The 20,337-nt window shown below is 40.2% G+C and overlaps 1 protein-coding gene across 7 annotated transcripts in view; it reads right to left on the bottom strand.

The window, feature by feature from the left end:
* Window positions 1-20,337, bottom strand: part of PIP5K1B (phosphatidylinositol-4-phosphate 5-kinase type 1 beta) — a 306,204-nt gene that overhangs the window by 111,651 nt on the left and 174,216 nt on the right. For all 7 annotated transcript variants that reach the window (XM_050761235.1, XM_050761241.1, XM_050761234.1 and 4 more), the window contains 2 exons: window positions 8,891-9,043; window positions 3,377-3,676 (listed from right to left, as the gene is read on the bottom strand). In XM_050761235.1, the coding sequence (XP_050617192.1) occupies window positions 3,377-3,676; window positions 8,891-9,043 (453 nt within the window). The remainder of the gene's footprint in view (window positions 1-3,376; window positions 3,677-8,890; window positions 9,044-20,337) is intronic.

Genomic DNA, 20,337 nt, shown 5'->3' with positions numbered 1-20,337 from the left:
GTCAGGAGGACTCAGTGCAAGATGAGGCTGTTCAGGTCTTTTCAGACACAGAGCTCAGAAACAGCAGCTCTGATTGGCAGTCAGGGAAGCAGTCCACGGGGAGCGGGGAATAAGGTTGGTCAAGCTGGCCCTTCCGGCCAGCACTCACGCTAAAGGAAATAGAATCCTGGGGTCTGAGATGTCAAGCCAAAATATGAAAGGAGAGGTAGGGGCACCAAGAAGCAGGGAGAGGTCAGCCATAGGTTAAGAGGCTTAACAAATCTGTCTGGGAACAACAAAGAAGCTGGGGTCCAAAGGTCTGGGATTCTTGGATTTGCTACTGCTAAGCCCTTAAGAGCTCCCTGGCACCACCAGAAAGGGTCTTCTGACAATATGTGGCTCTCATATTATGTGGCCACTTTCCTCTTCTGCCCCACATGCTCTCCCTATTAACTGCCCCCAAACCGAACAACTATAGCTCCCAGAACACGTTGTGCTATTTCACACCCATTGTTTCATACCTATTTTCTTTTCCTAGAAATATGCTTCTACTGCTTTGCCTACCCGGAGAAAGCTTCTCATCCTTTAAAAGCAAGCTACAATGTTCCCTACTCTAATCCTCACAATATAATATCATTGCACATACTAGACTGTATGGCAATTGATAAAAAATAAAGGTCATGCACCTCATGCTTGGCATGTAGTGTGCTTGCAATATGTGCTGATAAGTGAATAGAAGCATATATCCTAATATGGGTCTAGTTCACCCTTCTCTGCCTGGGGTGCTGACACAGTAATACATTCCTCTAACTGGTTTGTTTCCAGAGCCTTAGCCATACTGTCTAACAGGCATTTTAGCAGAAAAGACTCCTGATTGATAGGTGCTGGCCTCAGCTCAGACCAACCTTGCAGCCCCTCTGGGTCTCTGCAGTCCCTCAGCCAGCACAGAGGCTCAGCTCTGCAAAGCAAAGGCAATAGTGGGACAATGTCAACCACATATCCTACTGCAGTCATCCAGTGAGTTGGCCCTTCAGAGGATGACCTGAAGAGAGAGACGTAACTCTAGGAAGGGGATTCTGAGCCTTGGGGGAGGAAGAGGAGGAACAACGGGCTCCAAGAGATTCATGATCCATCACGAGGATGGGCATCTTTTGTGGGGAGGACAGTTCACAGCATTCATATGATTTACTAAGAGGCCCTTGACTATTAAATATTAATATTCACCATTCCAGAAATACGCTTTGCTTGAGGCAGCTCTGCTCAGAGCAGCAGCTGCTGAATCCAGATCCCAGAGGACTTGGTCATGGTCAGGACTGATCAGGGAAGGAAGCTGAGTTCCCCTACAGCTCAGCATTTACACACTCCCATACCATCCCAAGAGAAGCCTTTCTCAAGGCAGATGTACATATTTTAAAGAATGTCCATGATCTGTGTCTTGTACAACTTCAAACGCAGTGAGTAAGAGGGAGTAAGGCTCAGGATACCTCTACCTTGACCTTTATGTTCCTTAGAACAATAAACCTGCCAGAGAATAAAAAATAAAAGGCAAATCTCCAGGGTCTCATTCGTGATGAAAAGTTTGGTTTGACCTCGCGGTCTCAGTCCTGAGCTCAGGAAACGCTAATAAATAGACAAATCCTGAGTAATGGCTCTTTTACATTTGCCTTTTTTTTTTCTGGCAGAGAAGCATGTGGTATTAGAAGGCAGCAGATAAAGGCTTTCCATACTAAAGGGGCAAGAAGCACACACAAGAGAAAGCAAACCTAAAACTGGGGAGGCTGACACTAGACTCTGGGGAATTGAGAGTCACTTTTTACCTACATTCTGTAAAGGGCAGAAAAAACACAGGAAAAAGTTTCTACTAAAATATGTGTGTTTTGTTTTTACGTTTTTTGACTAGAAAAATATGCATCACTCAAATCCACTCAGATATCTGAATATCTGCTGGACGTTTTTTGTTTGTCTGTTTGCTTGGTTCCTACTGTTCCTTCCCTGAGTTCTGAAAAGATAATTAAAAAAGAATCCTCAGAGTGAACCTTTAAGTTTTAGTTGTTAGAAGCACATACCTTTGTACCCAAACACATGTGGGCTCTGTCATTGACTTGCTAAGTAATCTGGATAAGTTTCTGAATCTCTTTAAGAACCCAATTCTTCAGCAATGAAAATGGAAGTATGAATAGTACTGACTTCAAAGAGGTGCTGAGGTAATTAAGTGAAATGATGCATTAAAAAATCTTAGACTAACCTGGCATACTATAAGCATTCAATAAATGGTAGCTAAACAATAGAAGTAACATCTCTGTCAATAAAGAAAAACAATTCTAAGGACACATTTTTGTGCACAATCATGCAAGCTGTAACAAGTAGAAAGGAAGAAAAACAAACAAACAAACAAAAAAACAGAAACAGTAGGCCTGCGTTCTTTAGTGAAAATTCCCTGCTTTATACCTTAGAAGGGGTGTCAGACTGTCTTCCTCACCTTCACGTGAGTTCGGGTCCGGCAGAGAAGTGTCCCCCCTCCCCTATAACAACATGGGTCATCCGTCCAGGCCCATGGAAAGCACAGAAAACCACAGCCTGTGCCATCGTGCTTTCTGCCCACCTCCACTACCCACCTTAGCCAAGTGGCTGGACGGTTCTCCCATGATCATTATCCTTCAGAAGCTATTAGCACTGCATTTGTCTTTTCTCCAAAACAATTTTTGTCTCTTTTCACCATGTTAGAAAAAATCTTCCCTTAGTTTTTCTTTCTTTTTTTTTTTTTTTAAGCATAGCGGCTTGGGGGAATTCCTCCACACTTTGGACAATCACTCCAGCTAAGTTTGCAGGGAATGGTGTCTGCCCTAATTGGCAAGCTTCATTCCTGCTCACCTCTTATTCAGACCACAAAAAATAATTTCAGCAAACGTTCTGCTCACGTCATAGTTTTGCATCCATGCTGATCTCTAGGGAGCCATTATTAATCCCAAGTACGTTTTCTCTAAACGTGTCTCCCAAATTCGAGTCCTACTTCTTCCAAGATTTCTATATGGCTTTTCTTACTCAACACTACGTTAAACCAAAATTCTATTTCTTTCTAGTTAAACTATCTTCCCCATAGTGGAGAAAGAAAAGAAAACAAGGCTTTCTTGTTTCATTTTATCAAAGAAAGCTGACTTAGCTTATTAATTATAAATAAACAACAGAGATGTAGGTTAAGGACTCTAGATAACTCCCTTATCATTTACCAATTCCTTCAGTATCAGGGAAGCATGGCTTGGCACCAGGATTGGGAAAGATAGGATTCCACATGTCCGCCACTTTGGACATTCCTTATTTCTATGCTTTCAATAAGTGGCAGCCACAGTTTACACGAGCACAGAGTTCAAAGAAAATCACAACAATCAAACTTCCTTACCCGGCAGTCTCTCTGCAGTGTTTTCATAAGCGCGTTGTATGTTTCTGTATCAAAATACAACCCTTCGTGCATGTCTTGCAGGAAGTCTAAGTCCTTAAACGTGGGGTTGGATTTCTCTCTCTCTTTACGGGATGCTCTCCGCTTATACGTTGAGCCTTTCAAGTCATATGTAAAGTGCATTCTCATGGAGCGTGGCAAAACGTTGTTCATCACCACAATCCTGATATTAATGCCTCCTGATTGCATACAATACAGTCCGTAAAATTTTGGCAAAAGAGTCCTTGGATTCTGGTTTAAATTCTAGAAACCAAAACAAGAAAAATATATTTACAATCTTCTATTTTGACAAAATAATGTTCCACTAAAGATGTGTTTTCATGCTGATATAATTAAAAATGGAATGTGATTATCTTTATTAATGTCCATTACTAAAATTTTGCTGTTTTTAATCTATTTCTTAAGTCTGCTTATTGGACAGCAATTTTATTATTCTAAACTCAGGGCAGTGAAAGTGGCTGAATTGAAATTGGACATAATGTCCCAAATTGGCTCCAACTAAAAACAGGCAAGGAATTGACTGGTGCCATAAGTGACTATTCTCTAAGGTAGCTAAAGAGAAAACGAATTGCCAAGGTATAAGGGATGAACATTTAAAATTTTAATAGCTCCTGCAAAACTGTCTTCCAAAATGGCAGACCAATTTACAACCACACTATGTAAGATTGTACATAGATTTTCCCATCACTCTTACCAGTGCTGAATAGTACCCAAACTTTAAAATCTTTGTAAGCATGATTAGTGAAAAATGGAAACCTGTTTTTAAAAATTTGAATGCCACTGATTATTTATGTATTTTTAGTCACCTTAAAGATAATTTTGCTCATTTTTTCTCTGTAGGTTTTTGTCACTGTTGAAATTCTTGATATATTCTGGATATTTATCATTTCTCTCATCTATATGGGGTAGTTTCTTCCAGTCTGTTGTCTTTTTTATTACTTAAAAAAATAGGGAGGCCAGGCGCTGTGGCTCATGCCTGTAATCCCAGCACTTTCGGAAGCCGGGGCGGGCGGAACATGAGGTCAGGAGTTCGAGACCAGCCTGGCTAGCACAGTGAAACCCTGTCTCCACTAAAAATACAAAAAATTAGCCTGGTCTGGTGGCATATGCCTGTAGTCCCAGCTACTCAGGAGGCTGAGGCAGGAGAATTGCTTGAACCTGGCAGGCAGAGGTTGCACTGAGCCGAGATAGCGCCACCGCACTCCAGCCTGGGTGACAGAGCAAGACTCCGTTTCAAAAAAAAAAAAAAAAGAAAGAAAGAAAGAAAGAAAGAAAGAAAAAAAAGGGAATACATACCTATTTTTGTTCCCTTTTGAAGTAGATAAGAAATTAAAATAGTTTACAAAAGGGCATGTATTCAATGAAAAGTGTCTCCGCTATCCTTGATTCTTCCCCCAATTCTCAACATTTGAGAAAACCACTGCTCTCACTTTATTTCATTCCAGAAATATTCAATGAGCTTATATTAATTTTGTGTCTGGTACTTTTTGTTATATAAATGTGTTGCCTTTAAAAAAAATTTTTTTTTTAAATTTTTTGAGAGACGGAGTTTTGCTCTGTCACCCAGACTGGACTGCAGTGGCATGATCTTGGCTCACTGCAACCTCTGCCTGCCAGGTTCAAGTGATTCTCCCGCCTCAGCTTCCCAAGTAACTGGGACTACAGGTGTGTGCCACCACGCCCAGCTAATTTTTGTATTTTTAGTAGAGATGGGGTTTCACTATATGTTGGCCAGGCTGGTCTCGAACTCTTGACCTCAAGTGATCCTCCTGCCTTGGCCTCCCAAAGTGCTGGGATTACAGGCATGAGCCACTGCACTTGGCCTAAATGTGTTGCCTTTTGATGTGGTCATATTTATTTACTTGTTTCTTATTTTTGTGTGTGTGTGTTTGCTTTTTATTTTTTTTTTGAGATGGAGTCTCGCTTTGTCGCCCAGGCTGGAGTGCAGTGGCCGGATCTCAGCTCACTGCAAGCTCCGCCTCCCGGGTTTACGCCATTCTCCTGCCTCAGCCTCCCGAGTAGCTGGGACTACAGGCGCCCGCCACCTCGCCCGGCTAGTTTTTTGTATTTTTTAGTAGAAACGGGGTTTCACCTGGTTAGCCAGGATGGTCTCGATCTCCTGACCTCGTGATCCGCCCGTCTCGGCCTCCCAAAGTGCTGGGATTACAGGCTTGAGCCACCGCGCTCGGCCTGCTTTTTGTTTTTAACAAAGCTTTTTTATATCCCAAAGTCATAAACTTTTATTTTCTTCCAAATTTTTAATAGTTTTGGTCATTACAGTTGGTCTTTACTCCCTATGGAATTAATTTTGTGTGTATGCGAAAGATCTGAAATAGAGAATTTAATTTTTTCCTCAAATGGATACTTATTGAACAGTCTGACATTTTCCAATTGAGTTTAAATCCCCCCATGTCAATACAGTAAGTAGACAAATTCACATAGATCTATTTCTGAACACTTTATTTGAATCCATTAATTTATCTGCCTAAAACTGTACTCGTCCTACATCCTTAACATTAGTTACAGCCTTACAGATTTTTGGTATATGCTATAGCAGGCCTACTGTTTTTCTTCTTTTTCAAAAATGTTTTCTCCATTCTTACAAACTTTCTGTTTAATTGTTCATTTTAAAAAACATTCATCAAATGAGACTTGCTCGCACTTTCACAGAAATCGGCTTTGTCAAGCTATGTTGAAAAATCCTATTAGAATTTTTGCTTGGAATTAGACTGGATTTATAAGTTGATTTGGGAGCAGTTGAAATCTTTACAATACTGAGTTCAGGAACAATGCATATTTCTTCATTATTTCAGATCTTTTTTATGTCCTTCAATAACATTTTGTAGTTTCCTTCATATTGGGTTTGTAACATTTGTTTTTATAGATTCAAGTATTTTAGCATTTTTCTTATTACATTCTTTCTGAACTGATTATTGTTTGTTTTCCACGTACTATATCTTGCTTTCCCAATCAGAATTACAGTACTCACATGACTTTATTTACTTATTTCTTTATTTTTCTAATAATGTTCATTATAAGTTGTTGTCATCATGAACAGGATCTCTTTTTTCTCTTATATTCTCCTACTCTATATCATCTATATAATGGAATATAATGGATTTTGTAGATTTATTTTTTATCCTGCAAATCTGCCACAGTCATATCACTTCTAGAAATTCCTGATTTATTTTCTTGAAGGTTTGCTCATTTTGAATTCTGTCATTTAAAGAGAACAGTGCTTGTACTTATTTTGTATTTCTTTTTGTACTCAAGACTCAATGCCAGAATTTCTAGCAAATTTATCAGAAAGGACTATTGATGGGAGGGTCATTCTGGTCTATTCCTATTGTTTCTAGAGAAAGGATTCTTGTTTTTCTCCATGAGCTATTACATGAACTTTTGGAAGACTGATAAATGTACAACTCGTGTATTCATTTATTTACTATGTTTTTTTTTAAAAAAACTCCCCTGCGACTTTTTAGAATTTTAATTAAGCAAAGATGTTGAATTTTGAGGGCCTTAGCTTCTCCTCATCTATTTGGGTAACCACATGATGTTCACATTTTTTCTTGTTAATGGGATGGATTATATTGTTATACCAGCTTACATAATTGGGATAAAACCACTTGTTCAGCTAAATTTAATTTTTCTTTTTTTTGAGACAGGGTTTTGCTCTGTCCCCCATGCTGGAGTGGCTTGATCACAGTTCACTGCAGCCTCAACCTTCCAGGCTCAAGTGATCCTTCCACTTCTCAGCCTCCCAAGTAGCTGGGACCACAGGTGTGTGCCACCATGCCTGGATAATTTTTTATTTTTCTTGTAGAGATGCGGTTTCACCATGTTGCCCAGGCTGGACTTGAACACCTGGGCTCAAGTGATCTACCCACCTTGGCCTCCCAAAGTGCTGGGATTACAGGTTGAGCCACCATGCCTGGCTCTTAACTTTTTTTCTAATTTTAATTAAATATAAGTAGTCACATATGGCCAATGCAGTTTTACAAGAGGACAAGTATATCTGAGCTCAGAATTATGGAATTTTAAGATTTACTAATTAAGCAGGTTATAAAATAGTATTATATCAATTTGATCCTAATTTCAGATAATTTTAAAATGTGTGCACAAACAAAGTATAATTGAAGGCACATATACCAAATTTTAGTAATATGTATTTCTAGGAAAGAAACTATAGTTAGTTGAATTTTTTTTGGCTTTTATATATTTTCTGTTTTCTCTAAAAAAAAAAAAATACTTGTTCAGCATTGAAATCTTTTAAAATCTGCCTGCAGGCCACTAAGATTTTTATTGAGATTTTTGATTTCTATACTTCTATATGAGATTAATTTAAGTATTTAATGCTGTGTCTAGCAGATTTTGGAATAAAATTATATTTTTACATAAAATGATTACATGGCATCTCATGAATGAATTTTTAAAAATAAAGATGACATTTATCACCACTCATAGCAAGTGACTGGCAGAACTTGAGCTTCTGAAATCCAGACAGCTTCATGTAGCCCTTCCAATCATAGAAAATTAATAACTGTTATGAAAGTACAATGAAACTGGAGGTATGAAAATGACTGGACGATTTAGGAAAAGTGGGGTTAGTTTTGAAAATTTTGGAGTAAATGTATAGTAAATCCATCCAGGCTAGGTTACTGTTCCTTTGTCTCTAAAAGATTACATGAAAGGTGATTTTTCATATTATCATATTTACCTATGAAATTATAAATTCTGAAGTCTAGTAGCTGGGAAGAGCTAACATAGAATATGTGCTGGTGTATTAGTGTAGGGGTGAAAAATGCATTCTCTGGAGCCCTTTCCGCTTCTGTAGCACCAGCTCTGCAGCTCTCCAGTTGAATCACCCATGGCAAGTTACTTAATTTATCTTTGCCTCAATTACCTCTTCTATAAAATGGTGATCATTGTAGTATCCAAGGTTGCTGTGAGGATTAAATGAGTTAATGAATGCAAAGCACTTAAGGCCTTGCTTAACATGTAATAAGCGAACAATGAAAGTTAACCATTTGTACGATTACTGCGTACTGGCTGCAAAGAGCTTTGCAACGCATTGCTTCCTTTATCTTTCCTTTATTATATATCCTGTATCCTTGCTTTATCACAACAACTATGTAAGATAAGTCTTTCTCAGCTTTCAAAGACTGAGGGAGCTAAGGCTCACCAGTTATGCTGCTTACTCAGGGTCACACAAGTAATTATTGGCTGGGTTGGGATTTGAACTCAGGATTGTGGGATTCAACAACTATGCTCTGCCATTCAGTTCTAGTTTACTTTAAAACATCTATTCAATGAATGTCATAGCATACTTTAAATGCAGAATAAAGCTTACCAAAGAGAAAGAAACATGCCTGAGTCATTGAAAAAACAACAGAAAAAAACTGTTGAGGAAAGTAATTAAACTTCAAGTAGAAGCTTTCATGATGTGCAGTTCCTTACCATGTAATAGCCCGGCAGGAGCTTCTGAAGAAACTCAGCTTCTTTGTGCTGAACTGTTTTGATGATAAATTCATCATCACTGGTCACAAAAAACAAGGATCCACTGGCTCCAGGGTTAGACAGTTCTATTAGAGGTTCACTGCAGATGGAATACTAAAAGAGTAAATGAATAAACATTAAAACATACACTTGATGTATGTGATACCTCCAAGGAGGACAATCATAGCACTGCACATCTTGGCTATGTTGAAACAAGAAGCTCTCTCTATGGGCTTTAAAAGAGGCTCCAGATATACCAAGAAGGCTCTCTGTGAGATTTCTACAGATTTAATTGGTCTGTTTATCTTAATAATTCTATGATGAAAAACAGACATACACTCTTTACCCCCAGAGTCATGCAATAGCATCATGAATCATCCTATCTGTCCAATGAGATAATTCAGTCGTGTTGACTAAGGTGCTTTGTTTCCAGCAAATGTCCATAAAATAACAAGCGAAGATGTGATCCACACTGTGTTTTATCCCTTGAACACCAACCCTATTCTCTTTTCATGATTTTCCCAGAAGATGTCATCTACTCACGGTTTCAACAAGGAGATGACTTCAACATCTGTACCTCCAGCCCAGATCTTTCACTAGGGTTCAAGACCTGTTCATCTAACACTTTAATAGACATTTCTATTTTGGTTATACCACAAACAATTTATATGCAAGAAGTTCACAATCAAGTTAATCTCAAGGCTGTGGTTAGCCCATATGGTGCCTTTGTGGTAATTAGAGAGATGCAGCTCCGGGCCAGGATACAAAGTTGGTGAGTAGAAGAAAGGCTGGGGCCAGGCGTTGTGGCTCATGCCTAAAATCCCAGCACTTTGGGAGGCTGAGGTGGGTGAATGATGAGGTCAGGAGATCGAGACCATCCTAGCTAACACAGTGAAACCCTGTCTCTACAAAAAAATACAAAAAATTAGCCTGGAGTGGTGGCACACGCCTATAGTCCCAGCAACTTGGGAGGCTGAGGCAGGAGAATCTCTTGAACCTGGGAGGTGGAGGTTGCAGTGAGCCGAAATCGCAACATTGCACTCCAGCCTGGGCAACAGAGCGAGACCCCACTCAAAAAAAAAAAAAAAAAAAAAAAAGAACGGCTGGATTCCAGTCTCCACTCCTTCCCCTCGGCCAGCTAGGAGAGCTTGAGCAGTGCACAGCCTGCACAACTGCACATGGTGACCCTAGATCATCTGCTCCCTGTTCTCTGCCTTTTCCCTCTTTCCCTTAGAGAATGGAAGCATTATTTGCCTTGTTCCCCAAACCAGAAACTAGGGCATCATCCTTGAGTCATCACATTTTCCCATCTTTCCTATCCAGACTGTTGATGCTACTTGCTCACTTCTGCCAACATCCTAAGTTCAAAAGTTTCATCATTTCATGCCTGAATTGTTATGGCAAGCTTCTGGTCTTAATTTTCCACGCTCATCCCCTCCAGTACATTCACCAGGAAACTAGGCATCTTTCTGAAATGCAAATCTCTTCATGTTTTTCTGGCCTTTCACATCTTTTGCAGAAAGACAAACATTGCACGTTCTCACTTATTTGTGAGATCTAAAAATCAATGGTTCTTAACAGAGCTTTCAAAGGCCATGAATGACCCAGCCTCCTCCCCAGCCTTCCCTCTCATGACTTCCTCCTTCAACTTTAGCTCTAGCCCCAGAGACTGACTTCTCATGTTCTTTTTTTTTTTTCAGTTTTTAAAAAATTTATTTATTTATTATACTTTAAGTTCTAGGGTACATGTGCACAACGTGCAGGTTTGTTACATATGTATACATGTGCCATGCTGGTGTGCTGCACCCATTAACTCGTCATTTACATTAGGTATATCTCCTAATGCTATCCCTCCCCCCTACCCTCTTCCCACGACAGGCCCCGGTGTGTGATGTTCCCCTTCCTGTGTCCAAGTGTTCTCATTGTTCAATTCCCACCTATGAGCGAGAACATGCGGTGTTTGGTTTTCTGTCCTTGTGATAGTTTGCTCAGAATGATGGTTCTTAAAAGTGCTGCATACTCTCAACTCCCAGGCTTTTGCGTTGTCCTGTGCCTGCGACAACCTCCCTTCTACTTCCACCTGCCTACCACTCATTGTATTTAATCAGCATTTAAAAAATACCTATTGAGCATCTGCTATGTCCCAGGCATTCATAAAGCTTATATCCCAGGAGGAGGAAACAGACAGTAAACAAGTAAATACGTTACACATCAGAATGTGGTAAGTGCAGGGGAGAAAAAATGGATCATGGAAAAAGCAGCAGAGAACACCAGCAAAGAGTGAGGAATGGGTTGCAGTAAATTCCAAATAGGGTGGTCACTGAAGGCCTCCTTGCAAAGGTGGCATTGGAGCAGAGGTTGAGACCAGGCAGCAAGCCACATGGCTATCTGGGGAACGGGCACTTCAGCAGCGGGAAGAACAAATGCAAAGGCCTGAGACATGGTGGGTTCAAGGCACAACAGGAGGCCAGTGGCTGGAGCAGACAGGGCGAGGAGGAGCCCTGAAAGGGATGGAGCCAGAGAGGTCAGGGGGACAGACCACATCCAGTGCTATAGGCCACTGGAAGGACTTTGTTCTTTTTTCTAAGGGAGCTGAAAAGCCATTGGAGGGTCTGGAGCAGAGGACCTCTCTGTTGGGTTAGGAAACCACTGGAGAAAGACAAAGGGAAGATGCAGGGAGCATAATTCATAAGCTGCTGCCACAGCTTCAGCTTTCAGTGCCTGCTGAGACAGCACTTGCTCCGGAAAACTCTTCCTGGTTCCATGGATAAAAGATCAATTGCTTCCTGGCCCTGGATATTCTCATCACAGAAGTCACCACAAAATCCTGCAATTGCCTGTTTCCTTTTCCCCGAGTTGCAGAGATTGTAAAACTCTGTGCAGCAGAAACTGTGACTATCTTACACCGTGATACAGTTCCAAGACCTGTGCCTTCGAACATAGTAGGTGCCTACATACGTGGTAGGTACTCAAGAAATTTCTGTCAGATGGCTGAACTCCACCAACAACTGTATGGCTGTAAATATCACTGTTTTTGGTTTTATTAAACTCAGTGTTTATTAACTAATAATCCACATCATTGACTAGAGAAACACTGGGTGGCAAAGAAAAAGGTAAAGAGGCCATGCAGGTGTGAGATAGACCCAGCCTGGCAGAAGCAGGAGCTTAAAGAACCACATCGTCTTTAAATTTTTCTATTTTTAAATTTTTGATTGGCAAACAATGATTTGTTTAATTTCAATTTTTTTTATTTCAATAGCTTTAGGGGTACAAGTGGTTTCCGGTTACATGGATTAATTGCATAGTGGTGGAGCCTGGGTGCTTTAGTGCACCCATCACCTGAGTAGTGGACGTTGTACCCAACAGGCAGTTTGTCATTCCCCACCCCCTGCCCACCCTGCCTCTTCTAAGTCTTCGATGTCCATTATACCACTCTGCATGTCTTTGCATACCCATAGCTTAGCTCCCACTTAGAAGTCAGAACATGCAGTATTTGTTTTTCTATGAGATGTAATAATTGTATACATGTATTGGGTATGTGACATTTTTTGATCATGAATACACTGTAGAATGATCAAATCACGATAGCTAACATATCCATCACCACACACACTTCTTTGTGGTGAGAATATTTAAAATCCACTTTAAAAAATTAATTTAGAAAGACATACATTACTATTAACTATAGTCACCTTGCTATACAATAGATCACCAGAACTGATTTCTTCCATCTAACAGACTTGTATACATTCGCCAGCATTTTCCTTGTTCTCTATCCACGTCCTACCACCTCAGCCTCTAGTAATCACCATTCTCCTCTACTTCGATGAGTTCAATTTTTCTAGATTCCACAAGTAAGTGAGATCATGTGATATTTATCTTTCCGTGCCTGGCTCATTTCAGTTAGCACATTGTCCTCTACGATCATCCATGCTGTTCTAAATGACAGAATTGTGTTGTTTTTAAAGGCCGAACAGTATTCCATTGTGTATATATATCACATTAAAAAATCCATTTATCCTTTGATGAGCATTTATGTTGTTTCCATCTTTCCCATTGTGAATAATGCTGCAGAGAGCATGGGAGTGCAGGCATCTCTTCACTGTACTCATTTCCGTTGCCTTGGATAGATACCCAGTGGTGGGATTGTTGGATCATATGGTAGCTCTATTTTTAGCTATTTGAGGAACCTCCCTACTGTTTTCTAAAATGGCTGTATGAATTTACATTTCTACCAACAGTATATGAGAGTTCCCTTTGCTCTACCTCCTCATCAAACACTTGTTATCTTTTATCTTTTTTGATAATAACCATTCTAACAGGTGTGAGGTGATATCTCATTGTGGTTTTCTCTCATGATTAAGAATGTTGAACTTTTTTTATGTATCTATTGGCCATCTGTCTTTTTTTAAAAAAAAAGACAAGGTCTCGCTCTGTCACCCAGGCTAAAGTGCAGTGGCCTGATCACGGCTCATTGTAGCCTTGACCTCTCCAGGCTCTGGTGATCCTCTCACCTCAGCCTCCTGAGTAGCTGGACTACACGCATGTGCCACCATGCCTGAATACTTTTTTGTATTTTTGTAGAGATGGGGTTTTGCCATGTTGCCCAGGCTGGTCTCAAATTTCTGGGCTTAAGCAATCCACCTGCCACAGCCTCCCAAAGTGCTGGGACTACAGGGGTGAGCCAACATGCTTGGCCTGTATACACACACACACACACACACACACACACACACATATATTTTGAGAAATGTATATTTAGGTCCTTTGCTCATTTTTAAATAGGGTTATTAGTTTTCTTGTTATTGAGTAGTTTGAGTTCCTTATTTATTTTGGATATTAACCCCTTACCTGATGCATTATTTGCAAATATTTTTTCCCAATCTGTAGATTGCCTCTTCACTCTGCTGTTTCCTTTGCAGTGCAGAAGCTTTTTAGTTTGATGCAATCCCTTTGATCTATTTTTACTTTTTTGCCTGTGCTTTTGGGGTCACATTTAGGAAATCACTGCCCAAATCAATACTGTGCAGTAGTTTTTCCCTATGTGTTCTTCAAGTAGTTTTACAGTTTCTGGCCTTCCATTTAAGACTTTAATCCATTTTGAGATGATTCTTGTTTATGATGTGAGATAAGGGTTCAATTTCATTCTTCTGAATGTGGATGGCCAGTTTTCCCAACACCATTTCTTGAAGAGACCATCCTTTCCCCATTGTGTGTGCTTGCCACTTTTGTCAAAAGTCAATTGACTACAGATGTGTGTGTGTGTGTGTGTGTGTGTGTTTATTTCTGGACTCTCTATCCTATTCCATTTGTCAATGTGTCTGTTTTTATACTAGTACCATGCTGTTTTGATTACTACAGCTTTGTAATATAAACAGCCATATCTTGAGGATATAGGCATCTGAAAAAACATCAAGGCTAAAAAATCCCAAAAGTTTTGTTCTGAGCTTGTGAATACTTAAGTCCCTATCATAGAAAAACCTGAAAGGAGGGACAGTGAAAGAAAAAGTGAGAGGAGGGAGAGAGGAACTAGCAGAAACATGATTAAAAGGTAGTTTCTAGATATGACCTTTTACATTATTCTGCTTTGAAAATACTGAGGATAAAGGAAACAAAATTATCCAAGAAAAGAAAGAAGCAAGTGTTTGCTGGCCTCCTAAGTCACTGGCAACTTTCATCTTCCACTTCCCCTTCATTCTGTTAGCCTTGCTTCTCAACAATCTCTTACTAAACAGCATTAGAGCCTAAGCCTACAGATGAGTTGAGGATAAGTTAGGAAAACAGAAATAGCTATCAGACTGCAGACAGGACGCCATAAAAACCAAGAGGAATCAGAGAGCGCTTGCCCAGCCATGTGTGCAGACAAAGTGTTCTTGTGGAAGAGTGACTCGTGAAAAGGGCATGAGATTTGTACCAGCTGCTAGTTATGTGATCCCGAGTAAGGAATTTAGCATCTTGGAGTTTTAGAAGCCTCATTTCTAAAAATAAAGGTAATAATATCTACCGGAAAGTTACTGGAAGTTTTTAAAGTGAATGCTTTTGAAATCCCTGGCAAAGAGTGACCATGTATTGCTGTTGTTAATTTTATGACATGATCACACACAGGTGAGAGAAGCACATGGCCTACAATATACTCATTCCACAGGCAGGTAAGAAGAGCTGACACCACCCTAGGATGCACTGAGGTTCTCAGCCTACTGCCCATGACTTCAGGGTGATCCAAAGAGACACGAAAGCATTCTGAGTGAAGCAAGAAAATGTTGGGTTTCTCATTTACTCACGAATTTGGGACCCTGGAATATAAAGGTGTGGACTCCAAGCTCTCATAAAAAGTGAAGGCAGACCCTAGACTCTCTTTAGGAATTTGGATTCTTTGCTCCATGGCATTTGAATTCCTGACGCAGAACTTCCTTATGAGTAGGAGTTTATGTTGTGAAAATATGAAAACAACAAAGGATGCAGCAATTAGAGGCTGCAAATAGAGAAATTAGGGGGGTGATCCAGAAAGAGGTGTCTAGAAAAAACTGGATTCAGACCTAAACATCTGCTCCCAATGAAAGTCTCCAATTCTTCTATAAGCAGTGACATTAAAAAAAAAAAAATGCAGTGACATAATATGAAGGCTATTTCATTGGTTACTACACTGTCAAATATTCTTTTATTATGTCATTTATATATAACATGAATGAAATAATAAATTGTTTTGATCCATTTTAATAACCCTTTGGGGGCTATTCATAGCCCAGCATCAATGTGCAATAAACTGTGATTATGATACTGAACAGGAGTACCACCATTATGCTGTAGAATTCTATGGTTTCTCACTCTACAACTCAGTTACTACATTCTCTTCTAAGCCACCTTCTTTGCAACATTGCCTCTTAAGAGCAAATGAAGAGGAGAGATGGGAACATTTTAATTAGTCATGATCAAACGCCCCCATGCGTGCTCCTGGGTTTTATGCACCTTCCAGGCACTTGTCATCTGTGCAAGCTGTTCTAATGTATTCATGCTCTTGCTTCTATTTCCTGCAGGGTCTCCCTGCTATACCCACTGGAGAAAAAGAAAGAGCAAAGCACAACCCAGCTGGGCCCTGCCAATGTAAATTAACAATGTAAACTTGCCCCATGTGGCGGAGATAATTTTATGTGCCATTTCTTCCCCTGATAGTATGAAATATTCACTCTGCTCGCTTTCTTATTGGTGCAGGTGAGCCTGAAAAGACTCATGTAAGTTCTACTGGATTTTTGAATAACCAGGCACATGATGGAGAAGGAAAGAACCCATGGCTGGTTGCCCAAGCAGAGATGGGAATGCTCTGGGGCCATTTGGCTTTGCCTTGGGAGGTGTTTGTCTAGGAAAAAATAAGGAAGAAGGAAAGTTTGCACTGCTGCGTGCAGAAGCTCCTTCACCATGCTGTTTCACAATCCAAATTATGCATGTTTCAACATGAAACTTGTTATCAGCATGCACACGGTAAATTTTAATGGGACTGAACACATAAACAGAATAATTCAGGCAGGAATCCAGATGCAACAGCAAAAAACTAAGTAGAAATACACACAAATCGCAGGTATTCAATATTACACCTAAGTATGGAGTTACCAACGGCTAGAGATTGTTCCCACACCCCCGACTTACATCACTATATCTTCATAAGTGTGGGTTTGAGTAGCCCAAGTTTGCCAGCCACCATGATGTACTTTGTGACTGGCACTGTATCCTTTGTTTCTTCACAGGGTTTTTCAAGCAATGTCTTATTTCCTATTTCTGTGCTTTCCTTTAGCTAAACTCTTCCAAAATGTGTTTTGTTAAAGGTGTTTGACTTCTTTCGGCTGTGTTCTTCAGAATGGACAATCACAGGTCAATGGGCTAGGGAGAGGCTAGCTTGAGTACATATTTGCTAAGAGATCTGTGATTCTCATCAAATATGGGAAGCATGAGGCCACCTGGTGAAGGGTCTTCAAGCTCTTGGGGAGACCACTGTTTGATCTAGGCTCTGACCCCACCAGTGTGTGTAACCTTGGGCATCTCCCTTTGCTGATCCCAGCTTCAGATTCCTCATCTGTAAAATGAAGGATTGAGCTAAAAAGTCACTGAAGGTTATTATACCTGACACTTAAGCATGCTGTGTCATGTAAACGACCCTTTCCTCATCGATCACACTCCAGATCATTAGGTGTGGCCCCAGATAGAGCGGTTTGGAGGTGAGCTTCCAGAGACTCCAAGGTTTATTGGGGAATCGCCTCAGTCCTGTGCTACAGGTGTCTCCAGTGCAGGCACAGGTGGGTGGCAGCTGCTGTTGGGGACCAGGTAGTCATGTTTAGCTAGGGCCACTGCCTTTGTTCTGTTTCTTGCAAGCCCCAGAGATGTGTCTAGTTACTGAACCATGTGCATGGTGAATGAGGGAGGTGGACAAATGGAATCAAACAAAAACACACTTACGTACCTGGCTCTATCTTTCCCCCATCGTCTGTGGGTCTGTGTGTGTGTGTGTGCATGTGTGTGTGTGTGTTTCAGACGCAGTCTTGCTCTGCTGCCCAGGCTAGAGTGCAGTGGTGCAATCTTAGCTCACTTCACCCTTTGCCTCTGGGGTTCAAGTGATTCTCCTGTCTCAGCTAACCAAGTAGCTGGGACTACAGGCTCATGCCATCATGCCCAGCTAACATTTTTGTATTTTTGGTAGAGATGGGATTTCGGCATGTTGGCAAGGCTGGTCTTGAACTCCTGACCTCAGGTGATCCACCTGCCTTGGCCTCCCAAAGTGCTGGGATTACAGGCATGAGTCACCACACTTGGCCTCTCTCTACCTTTTAAGTTATATTTACATATATAAAAGTGAAAAGAAATTGTGAAATTAACACTCATGTATCTATCTTCCAGCATCAACTCATGAATGGTAAACTCATTCATGATCAATCAATGATCAACTCATGGCCAATCTTGTTTCTTCTAGACCTCCAACCACTCTGCTGCCTTACTTCCCTCAGATTTTTCTTTTGGGGCTGGGGGCATTCAATTTATTTATTTTTAACAGTTATAGTGAGATATAAGTCAGAAAGCATTCAATTCACCCATTTAGAGTATATAATCCTTCCGATTAATTTTTGAATTGATAAATAAAATTGTATATTTTTATGGTATACAACACGATGTTTTGATGTGTGTATACATTATGGAATGGCTCAATCAAGTTAATTACCATATTCTTCACCTCACATATTCATCACTTTTTTTGTGGTGGGAACTTTTTCTTTTTTTAAAAAAAATGATATATAATAGTTGTACATATTTTGGAGGTATATGTGATATTTTGATACCTATACACAATGTGTAATGATCAAATAAGAGTAATTGGGATATCACCTCAAGCATTTATCTTTAAAATCTACTTTCTCAGCAATTTTCAAGTATATATTATTATTATCTATAGTGACCATGTAGAATCGATCTCCCACATTTATTCCTCCTCTCTAATTCAAGTTTTGCTATTTATTTATTTTTATTTTTGTTTTTTTGAGATGGAGTCTTGCTCTGTTACCCAGGCTGGAGTGCAAAGGTCTGCACTCGGCTCACTGCAACCTCCGCCTTCCAGGTTCAAGTGATTCTCCTGCCTTAGCCTACCGAGTAGCTGGGATTACAGGCACGTGCCGCCACGCCCAGCTAATTTTTGTAGTTTTAGGGTTTCACCATGTTGGCTCGAACTCCTGACCTCAAGTGATCTTCCCACTTCAGCCTCCTGAAGTGCTGGGATTACAGGCATGAGCCACCGTGCCTGGCTGTCTAATTCAAATTTTGTATGCTTTGACCAACTCCTCAGATTCTGTTGAAGTACATCCCAGATATCAAACAATTTTATCCATAGGTATCTCAGCGTATCCTCTAAAAGACAAGGATTCTCCTTTTAAAATAGAACCATGATATTATTATCCCACCAAAAAAGTTATTTCTCAACACCATTAAATATCTAGTCAATCTTTATATTTCCTTAGTTTCCTATAATTTAGAAGCTTGTTTATTTGAGTGGCCTGGACCTATCTGTTAATGTTAATAATGTTCCTGATAAAAACTCTTCCCTCCAGCCATATTGGTCCACTAAATGTCCCTCTGAAAACTGAATACATCCTCATCTCTGGTTCTACAGTGCCCCTTCCAACCCTTCACCCCTGAGCATCCATCTCTTTTCTACCTTTTAAAATCCCTTGTAATTTTTAAGGCATGGTTAAAACCACACCATGCTCATAAGAAGACCTCCTAATCATCACCCCAAGAAAGAGAAAGACCTCTACCTCAACCCTAGAGTATTTCATGTTTTGCTTCAGTTTCTACATTTATTGCCTGGTAGAGTTGATTGGTTTTCTACATAGACAAATTAGCATTCCAGTTTGATTTTAAGTTCTTTGTGTGTCGTGACTTGTAGTTTTTTGAATTTCCCTACAAGTATTAGCAAAGTGTTTTAGATATAATAGGTGTTCAAAGTGCCCACTGATTGATTACGTTTTGCCAGCTACAGGTACAAGGACTTCTCTCGTGAGAAGTGATGAGCTAGATTCTTATGCTCCTTTGTAAATACTCTAACCACATTATGAAAATAATTTTTCCAGCTTAAAGACTCATTAGGAAACTCAGGTAGGCTGTGTGGGAAGTTGTTCAGAAAAGGCTCTTCCCAAAGAAAGCAAATTTGTGAGGTCTGAATGAATGAAAGAATGGACGTCCAGCCTTTGGGGCAATGGATATGGGAGGGCTAAAGACAGGCATCCATCTGGTCATACTGACTGGATCAGCAGTGTGAAACGTAAGTCTAAGGCATCTCTTCAGCTGGTGAGAAGTTCAAGGAAATTCAGAAAGAGAATCCATTAAATTTGAGTGTGTGGCAGAAGATGAGAGATCTATCTTGTTTTCCATAATATAATATCGAAACCCCATTGGGGGTATATCACCAGTATAACCACATTGTAAACCCCATCTCAAACACATCACTCCATTATCATCAGTATAACCACATTGTAAACCCCATCTCAAACACATTTTCTGAATGATGACAACCTTCAGTAATTACAGAATGGCTAGAAACCAAAGGATGTTCTCTCTCTCTCTCTCTCTCTCTCTCTCACACACACACACACACACACACACACACACACACACACACAGAGATAGAGAACAAATGTGTGTGCTTGTGTACTTGCATTGGTAGTGACGGGTAGAGGCACCTGAGGCTTCAACTAAAGGGGAGTGGTAAGAGAAAAAGAGCAATATATACATTTAAGGGCAGCAGGATGCCAGGGACTTTCTACCTTGCCCTCACCATTCTTTGGAGACTTACTGATGTGCCTTGAGAAAGCAGTATTGCTTCATTAGGCAGAAGTCATATGATTTTCTTACGGACCAAATAAAGAAGATCATTC

Source organism: Macaca thibetana, chromosome 15, assembly GCF_024542745.1.
Source record: "Macaca thibetana thibetana isolate TM-01 chromosome 15, ASM2454274v1, whole genome shotgun sequence".
Lineage (NCBI taxonomy): Eukaryota > Metazoa > Chordata > Mammalia > Primates > Cercopithecidae > Macaca > Macaca thibetana.
Note: the sequence above shows the minus strand (reverse complement) of the source record. Positions and strands in the feature narration are given on the sequence as shown.